This window comes from Primulina eburnea, chromosome 9 (genome assembly GCF_022965805.1).
Source record: "Primulina eburnea isolate SZY01 chromosome 9, ASM2296580v1, whole genome shotgun sequence".
NCBI classification, from domain to species: Eukaryota; Viridiplantae; Streptophyta; class Magnoliopsida; order Lamiales; family Gesneriaceae; genus Primulina; species Primulina eburnea.
In genome coordinates, this window is record NC_133109.1 from 4,705,390 (window position 1) to 4,714,442 (window position 9,053).

At 34.6% G+C, this 9,053-nt stretch overlaps 3 protein-coding genes across 9 annotated transcripts; 2 read left to right on the top strand and 1 right to left on the bottom strand.

Annotated features, from left to right (window-relative positions):
- Positions 1-914: 914 nt before the first annotated feature.
- On the top strand, positions 915-1,777 carry LOC140840395 (NDR1/HIN1-like protein 13). The gene has a single exon (XM_073207597.1). The coding sequence runs from the start codon at positions 939-941 to the stop codon at positions 1,650-1,652; it is 714 nt and encodes a 237-aa protein (XP_073063698.1). The 5' UTR covers positions 915-938; the 3' UTR covers positions 1,653-1,777.
- A 2,663-nt stretch (positions 1,778-4,440) lies between these two features.
- On the bottom strand, positions 4,441-6,381 carry LOC140840396 (uncharacterized). Its single transcript, XM_073207598.1, has 2 exons — positions 5,472-6,381; positions 4,441-4,694 (listed from the first exon to the last, which is right to left on the bottom strand). Exons 1-2 carry the CDS (start codon positions 6,287-6,289, stop codon positions 4,562-4,564), a joined length of 951 nt encoding a protein of 316 aa, XP_073063699.1. The 5' UTR covers positions 6,290-6,381; the 3' UTR covers positions 4,441-4,561.
- A 616-nt stretch (positions 6,382-6,997) lies between these two features.
- On the top strand, positions 6,998-9,053 carry LOC140841165 (uncharacterized). Of its 7 annotated transcripts, XM_073208393.1 has the most exons (3): positions 7,202-8,074; positions 8,154-8,240; positions 8,677-9,053. In XM_073208393.1, exon 3 carries the CDS (start codon positions 8,688-8,690, stop codon positions 8,886-8,888), a length of 201 nt encoding a protein of 66 aa, XP_073064494.1. In that variant the 5' UTR covers positions 7,202-8,074; positions 8,154-8,240; positions 8,677-8,687; the 3' UTR covers positions 8,889-9,053. The 7 variants fall into 7 exon arrangements, 5 of the variants coding, with proteins under 5 accessions (XP_073064498.1, XP_073064497.1, XP_073064500.1 ...); XR_012120109.1 differs by lacking the exons at positions 7,202-8,074; positions 8,154-8,240 and adding an exon at positions 6,998-7,092; XR_012120108.1 differs by lacking the exons at positions 7,202-8,074; positions 8,154-8,240 and adding an exon at positions 7,008-7,129.

The window sequence follows — 9,053 nt, forward strand, 5'->3', positions numbered from 1 at the left end:
CATTGTTGGTTAGAGCAATCAAAACGTAGTACTTAAGTTCTTGTACGAATATTTGATTTGTACCGTTACGACCAGCTATAGTTTTTGGTAAAACGACACACTCTGACCTACAATAATTGATATCAGAGCCAATACCATGAGTTCAATTCACATTACAATTATTACAATTATTCAGAAGGATATCGTTGAGTTCAATAATTGTATTTACTCGTTAGAATAGTCGAAACGTGATACTTGAGCTGATATACAATTTAAAATATTTAAGGTAACGTACTATCAGATATAATTTTTTTACAATATATTATAATTTCAAGTATACTCTGTAATTAATACTATCTGAAAATTTAATTGAAAATTCATCATACATAACATGGCGTCATGAGATACATGTATCTCTACCACATTATGTGAATCCGATTAATACAATTAATGTTCATTTTTTGAATAATTACTCTAATTACCATGCTCGTGCAGCATCAATCACTTCTTAACCAAATATCTATATTGAGCTGACGAAGTGATACGTATCAATCATGTTTATATTTATAATAATAAGTAATATTTTTCATATAAAAAATAATATTTTTATGAATAATTCAAATAAAAGATATGTATTGAGCAGACTTCATCATAGTAAAAATTGAGACGGATCAATCATGATCATATTTGTAATAATAAATATTATTTTTCATGAGAAACTTAAATAGAATATCTCTCTCACAAAATTGACTCGTGATACCGTCTCAAAAAAATTATGACTTGGAGGAATAGATTTGATTGATTCCAAGCTTGACTTTGATTTCAGATATAATATTGGAAAATCAACTTCAATGAGAATTTCATTGATTATTTAATTAGATGACGTAAGCTTGAATTTATCGATAAGACACCATCCTGACGAAGAGGAGTGGATTGCATGTTCTATACAAAAGATCAAGATGACAGCTGAGCCAGTACACCCAGCGGAGAAAACACCCGACGACAAAGACCCTCCCGTCGCCTGGATTCCGGAGAACGAAGAACAGATTCGCAAAAGTACCAGGCGTGGATGCTGCTGCTCATGCTGCCTCTGGATTACTATCATTATTACCTTCGTCCTCTTCCTCGCCGCAGTCGCCGTCACCGGCGGCATATTATACGCCCTGTACCGCCCTCACCGCCCGACGTTCTCCTTAAATTCTCTCAAGCTCTCGGAATTCAACCTCACGGACACAACGCTAACCTCAACCTTCAACCTGACTCTCACCGCGCGAAACCCGAACAAAAAGATCACGTTGGTCTACGATGAAATCTCGGTTAAAATACTTTCCGGCGACATCGGAATCGGGGAAGGATACTTTCCTGGCTTCGTTCACGGCAGGGAAAACGTGACGACCTTGAAAATGAAGGTGGAATCGAGCTCGAATTCAATCATCGACGGCGCCGACATATTTACGTTGAAATCTATCGTGAAGAGCGGGGATTTGCCGGTGAAAATTCAGTTGGACACCAGATTTAACAAGTTTGGGAAAATGAAGGCGAAGACGCTGAGAATGAGGGTTACTTGCGACGGGATTACTATATCGGTGCCGACTAACAATACGGCGACGTTTGGGAGGATTTCGAAAGCTAGATGCCACGTTGACCTGAGATTCAAGATCATTCATATCTGATAAGACCATTCGGAAGAGGCCATGCATGTAATAATTAAGTTTTTGACATAATAAACTTTCAAGATTTTGTTTCTTTGAAAATTGTGTTGTAAATCGTTCTTGAATGTTAATTTATCAACAAGTGTGAAAAAATTGTTCTCCTTCGTCGTAAATCGCTTTTGTCTTTTTTCTGTGTTTTTGGCAATCTCAGAAACATTTGAGTTCTGATATCGTATTACGACTGTAGTCGAGGTAAGAAATTACAAGAAAAATTACCTCGTATAAGTGTGTTTATATGAAGAAATCAATACTAAAATATCTAAATATCAGCGAATTTAATATGCTGAGAACTTTCAAGCCAGCGAATGAAAAATAGAAGTAATATGATTGCTGGAAAACTCTATCAGTCGGTGAAAAAATGAATCAAATTTCTTTGAATGAATGGCAGAAAAGATTGTATGGAAAATTCTCCACATAATTGAATTTGATGCATGTATGGAAACTTGTTTGAAAGTTCTTGTGAATTATCAATGGATCGAGATAGGTAGCTTGTGACCTTGAACTTTCCTTAGTAAGATATGTAATATCGAATTTACTAGTTGCTTAGTGACGCGATGTTTTGAACTATTCGACCATTTTTGAAACCAAGTCAACTGTATTTAATTACACAATAACAATTCTAATATATTTGTTCTCATGTTGTGTCTATTTTGGCTCTAGACCATATCTTATATTATTCTTATTGAAACGATCATTATTTCACAGTTATATATATATGATATCTTATTTAGAGTATCATGTCATACTCCACCTTTTGGTATAAGAATCATTAAAAATATTATATATATATATATATATATATAGATATATGTATATAGACACACACTATCTCTCTCTACCGTTAAAATTCTCAAACCACCGCCGCCAATTTGACCGCCCATATCTCCGCCATCGATCGTTGAAAATTTAAAGTAAACATATATTCGGCAGGCCAATGATGAAAGCCATGTTTTTGTATCGATATTGAAGGGTTTTTTGGAACTTTCTGACTCGCCGCCACCCCTTCACCACCGAAATTGCCGCCTTCTGCTACTAGAAACACAAATTTTATAGAGGAGTTTTGTTCTTTATGTCGTAAGCTTTGTTTTGATATCAAAATTTTGCAGAAAGCTCGCGACTCGATTTTCTGTGTGATTCCGTCGTCATCTTCGGCGATTTCGCCGCCTGTTGACGATGAGCATAATATTTAAGTTTGATTTCCTGCCTTGATTTGGCGAGTTCGAAGGATGCCTGATGGTAGAAATTTAATCTTTTGATTTCATTCAATTTTGGTCCAAATATCACATTAATATTGCTTAAATATTGGGTTATTATTGTAGTTTCTTACATTGTGTGAGTTAGAGGTATAATCTAGCAAATTTAGAATTAGAATTTATCGTTGAACTAATAATGCGATAATTTAATAGAATTATCGTAGTTTGATAATTATTATAATTTATCGCAATTATTAGAGTACAGACATGAAATCGAACACGTCAACAATATTTGGGGAATAACATTTTTGCTCCTGTAATTTGCGCATCTTTCATTTTTGTTCATTTTATTAATCAATTCATATTTTTAGTATACTAGCTTGTATATATATATTTTTTTTTCAATTTTAGTCATTTTTCACCTAAATGCTGACATGACACCGAAAATGCTGACGTGACGCCGGATATTGCTGACGTATTAGATTCCACACATCAGCACTTCGATGAAAAAAGATTAAAATTGAAAAAAGAAGAAGATCAAGTAATTAGTTGCCTACAATCATGAATTGACCTAAAAAGAATCAAAAATAAAAATATGTAAGTTACAGGATATACCCAACAATTTATGGCGTCACATAAGCAATTTTCGGTGAGACATCATCATTTTTTGAAATAAGATCAATAATCCATTGAAAAATGACAAAATGGAAAAATAAAAACAAAAACTAGTTGAGTAGGACCATAAATTGATACACAACATATCAAAAAAATGTAAAAGTACAAGATATAAAACAAAAATTTTATTTTTCCTTTTAATTGGATACATGATTTACACATTTCTGTTACAAATACATATGGATGAACAATTCAATTAAATGCATGGCTTGATTTGCCAAATAATGAAAATCAAGAGCAAACAATGTTTATATATTCTATGGCAGGAAATATTATACAAAATAAAGCAGAAGAGTTCAAACCCCACTTGTGTCATATTTAGAGGTGTTATATTGTACCGTAGCATATCGAAAATTATATATCGATCACCATATCGAAAATTATGGTATAAGCAAATTCATATGGATACGGTACCGAAATTTTCGGTATACCGAAAATCGGTATATCGAAATTTCACTACATATAACTAGCATACCTATTATACCGAAATTGTACGGTATACCGTAATTTCAGTACGGTATCGGTATATACTGTTTTATATCGAAAAAACATTATATTTTTAAAATTTTATAAATTTATTGTTTTAAAATATTATATATTTTAAATTGTATATAATTTTTCGATATTTCGGTATTTCGGTATATGCCGAAATTTTCAAATTGCATACCGTTACCATACCGAAAAATTCGGTATTGTTACCATACCGTACTGAAATCTTCGGTATACCGAAAATGCAGTAAATTCAGCATTTTTTCACTATAGTAATCTCGATATACTATTAATTATGAATCACCAGTCGTTCGGATTGCTAAACTGATAAATGTTATATATACATATAAATAATGGTTTGGGATTTATAAAAAATTTGAGTGTAAATAACATTAATTGGTTTTACAATATATCATACTTACACATATGCTATGGAGTTTCTATTTCAATAATGAGCAGTAAAGAGTACATACTCAATCAATATTCTACAAAATTTGTAATCGACTTTCAATTTTAGCTATCACAATTTGCAAGTGTGAAAAAAGTTGCAGCAGCCTTTAAATCTTGATGATCTTTAACCGGTGGATAGCACCCCAAATCCTCTTCTTTGAAGTTGCCTTTCTCTTCTATCAAGGCTCCATTATTGCTGCAGCGTCAAATTTGTTTTACTTCGTTTGAAGTATTCAAGAAAATAAAACATAGAAAGAATTACGGTTTTAGTCACGTAACTTGAACTGTTTTTTGTTTTAGTTACGTAACTTGTCAATGTTTGGTTTTCATCCGCTAGCTTAATTTTTTTTGTTTTGGTAATTTATCACCTGAAACCATCGAATCTATCAAATATTGATTGTTTGAAGCAAAACATATTATATATATATATATATATATATATATATATATATATATATATATATTATATATATATTAAAATCTATTGAACCAAAAGTAGAATGGAAAGACAAACTTTTTCCTTATATTTTGAAATATTTTAGCGTCATTTTGTTTTTATTTTTCTCCGTAATTTTTTTCTGCTTAGATTTATTATGTGTGTGTAATATGAGTTTACAATCACAACATGAGCTACGTAAAAAATATCGATGTCAGATAAACAATATTCAAAAAAGTTAAGACTTTTAACCCAAAAAATAGACCAAAACCAATAAAAAAAAGATAAATCAGTGGATGAAAACCAAATATTAACAACCACAAGACTAAAACCCAAAATGGATCAAATTATAGGACTAGAATCACAATTTTCCCAAATAGATGAAAAGGAAAAGGAAAGACGAATACCAAATATCTATGATTATTCATTAGTAGATGAATCAAGTAGTCATGCCACAGATTGAGCCGGAACAGCCAAAATTTCAAATGACGAAACTTCGAATTTTATGCAAAAAAAGATTAGTTTGTAACAGATTACCTTGGTATAATCGTTCCATTGGAATCATATTGAAACAGCCCTTGTCTATGATCAATATCAGCATCGTCGTCAATGGATAAATCATCAAGAATTGGTTTTATATCAAGATTGCATCCATCCATGGAAAATTTCCTCAAATGATCCTGATTCTGATAAGCAAATGAAGAAGACGTAGATTCTCCATTTGTGTGTGCATGCATGAAACCCCATGAAGAACTAAAATCCTCCGCCGCCGCCACGTACTGATCATCCTCCCTCCATTTCTCATAATAATTCCCCAAAGGGTCCCCGTTAATGATACAATCTCCGGCATCCACTTCTTGCCTTGCCACCTGGACCGCCGGATCCTGTTGCGCTGCGGCGGCACGACAAAGGGCGAGGTGGTGGAGAACAATCTCAAGCTCCGCGTTTGCGATACTTATCCGCTGCTCCAGGTCATGTATTATGCGGTAGCACCCACCCACAGGGTCAGCGGCGCGTGCATCGGATTGGAAGATAATCGTCCGCATGGCGTGGTCTTTGGCTGGCGGGTCGAGGTGGCGGACGATCTTTACGATGTTGCTGACCCCGAAAAGGCGGTGCGCGTTCAAGAACTGCCGTTGGCGATCGTGGGGGAAATATGGGGCCAAAATGCAGTCGGCGGCGCACTTCCGACGCTGGTATTTGCAGGCGGCGCAGGCCTGGGTGGTGGAGCCGTGGCTTCGAGAGTGGTGGATATTGGGAATATTATTTATGATCTTCTTGTTGATTTTGTGTGTAGATTCAAGATTTGTGCTGTAGTTTTGATTAATTTGCATGATGTTATTATGGGATTGCATGGCCTAATTATACGGTGGTTTTGTGAAGTGTTTGTGTGAGATATGGGCGGCGGCTCCGGCGGGGATGGGGATGGGGATGGGGGAATGTATTGATGTTTGTTGATTGAATTAAGGCACTCTTTTTGGTGCTTGTTTTTGTGTTTCTACCTTTCTTTTCTCGTTGGAAAGCTAGAGCCATTCAATTACAAAGGTAAATTGAAGGGGAGGTGGACAATTTTAATATTAAAAAAAAAATTCTTAATTCTTTTTAAACACTGATTTAATTCTTTTTTTTTTTTTTTGGTATAACTTTAACAAAAAACCTCAAGTGAAACAGATATCTGATTCGACCCAACTTATAAAAAAAATGTTTTTTTATGTCAAAAATATTGTTCTTCATGATACTTATTGATCGAGTCAACTCGTCTTACGATTATAAACTCGTTAGATCGTTTCACAATAGACTTACTCTAACTGTAATCTTGTTACATTCAATTTAACTCGTAGAATATTATAATTAGATAAAGAACTTAGAGAAAAAAATTGTATACAATACATAATATTGACATATGATATTACACACAAAGTGTGCGGTTGTTATTGTATTATTAAAATTTGATCACTATATTTAACAAGCTCATTAAGTTAGCAAATATGGGCCGTCCAAGGGCAACTTTAGCCCGATGAATATTTGGGCTTTCTTGTGGCTGCCATAAGGCCCATAAAATAGCAGGGAAAACTCTGGCAACATTTACCTACATTTTTCATTCACTTTCTCAGAGGGAAACCTGAAGAAGAAAACACGAACACCAGAAGGTGATCAGGTGACGAGATTAACAGATTTTGAGCTTGAATTTTTAGGTTCTATTCTCCTATTTTTTCATTGTTGTCTAAATTTTTCGATTTTTTGTGTCGTTTATATTTTTTTAATGCACGCTTTTCCGTTGGATTTTCATATGATCCTTATTTTATGCAATAGGTGCAAATTAAAAATACTTTTTTTGTGTTTTCCTATGTTTTGTTTGATAACTGATTTGTGACAGACACACAGCGAGATGAATTGATTCTTGATTTGGGTTTCGATATTTTAACCGTTCAACTTCATTCGCCTTGAAAATGTGATTGTGTTTCTGCCAAAGAATGTTGATCTAGCGAATTCATTAAAAATGTTCAAGAAATAGTCAATATTGCCAGTTATCATTGTGAATTTCGGACGAAATGGTAGATATTACAGATTATTGGATATGCTAGGTGGCTTCGGATTTTAGCTTATTTCATGTCGATTATTGTCTATCAAGCTATACCGAGTTATTTTGATGTTATTTGAGTGATAAAATTTGTTCTATTAGCTCATTCATGTAAAGTTATGGTTTTGCAACAGTGGACACTTCTTCTATCTGTTTTAGCACTGCCCTAATTTCAATTTCAGAGGCACGGTTGATACTCTATACAAATTTGGTGGATGAGCTAGACTTACTAGTTTTTTATTGGACAATATTATTTGCGTTGTGGAGACCTCTGATTAGTTGGCAAGGATATCGTGATGTCTTCGTAGGAGTACATTGAGACGTTTTTATTTAACTTGCAAGTTCCACTACAGTTCTTAAATTGTTTACTAAGCAAAAATGATATTCTAGTGTACTGCGGGGTTTGTGTTTGTGTTTACCTTCTAAGGAAGATGTAGATGAGGTGCAGTCACCTATAAGAGAGGATTCTAACTGCTGCTGGGGTGATTGCAAATGGTATTTGCTGGCTGGAGTATGATCTGTTTGTGTTTTTTAGGGGGAGGAGTGAAGGATTTGGCAGGTTTGGAGTGGGTACTTGTATTTTATGAGAACACAAAACTCTTTTCGATCATAGTCGTAATCTAGGAGCTACTGTGCAGAATAAGCTGTGGCCGCCAAGCATGAGGTCACTAAAGGCTCGAGGTGTCTCTTGGGTGTGTTTCAATCTTAGGGATGATGAATTGAAGGTGAAATAGAATAATGCAATGAGCACTTGGCGTTAGTTTTCACTTAAAACTTTGTTTTACTACTTCAATCGTTTAGATTTAATTTATCAGTTTATTATCCCCACATGAGCTGAGGCGTGTGCCTCATCTTGTGCTTAGACTTGATGACAGTAGTGCGCTTTAGCGTGCCTTGCACCTCTTGAACCTTTTTTATTCAATTACATAGTTTGGCCTTGTGAATTAGAGATTTTGGTAGAATCTAAAGTCAACAAGATTTGGTATAAATTATGAAACATGGAATTCATGGGTTAATGTTTCAGGGTTATGGAGTTTACTTAATCAACTGAGATCTCCACCGCTTTCCTATTTCTACACACACTCTTAATAATGATTGGCGTTGTCGCCTGTTAATTTCTATACAAACTCTTAATTTAGAGATTTGCATTGCTGCCAGCAGGGTTGTAAACTATGCCGGTAAAACCAACAGTTGCACTTAGAGCTATGCTTGTGGGAGGAATCGCTGCATTTGCTAAAATCGGAGGTGTAATGAAAGCTGCAGGTGGAGTCAAGATCGGAGCAGCAGCAGCTGCTGTGACTGCTGCAGCAACTGCTGCCATATCCGGCCCAAAAGCAGATCAAAAGGATTCTTCTGTGCAATCTTCCAAATGACTTCTGGAACAATCTTCCAAATTTCTGTAACTGTAAACAACAAACAGATATTAACAGCAATCCAGTTGCTGGTATTATAAATTTTTGTGTTGTATCAACCATTTTCTACCATTAATAATAGATGAAAGATCTTTGATGCAAGAACTTTCAAACATCGCTTCTAAA

What these genes read in the sequence shown, in the direction of transcription:
- LOC140840395 (XM_073207597.1), top strand. Translation starts at nt 939, where the DNA reads ATGACAGCTGAGCCAGTACACCCAGCGGAGAAAACACCCGACGACAAA.
- LOC140840396 (XM_073207598.1), bottom strand. Translation starts at nt 6,289, where the DNA reads ATGCAATCCCATAATAACATCATGCAAATTAATCAAAACTACAGCACA. An exon ending in AATGGAACGATTATACCAAG is followed by an intron (nt 4,695 to 5,471) that starts GTAATCTGTTAC and finishes TTGACGCTGCAG; the next exon opens with CAATAATGGAGCCTTGATAG.
- LOC140841165 (XM_073208397.1), top strand. Translation starts at nt 8,688, where the DNA reads ATGCCGGTAAAACCAACAGTTGCACTTAGAGCTATGCTTGTGGGAGGA.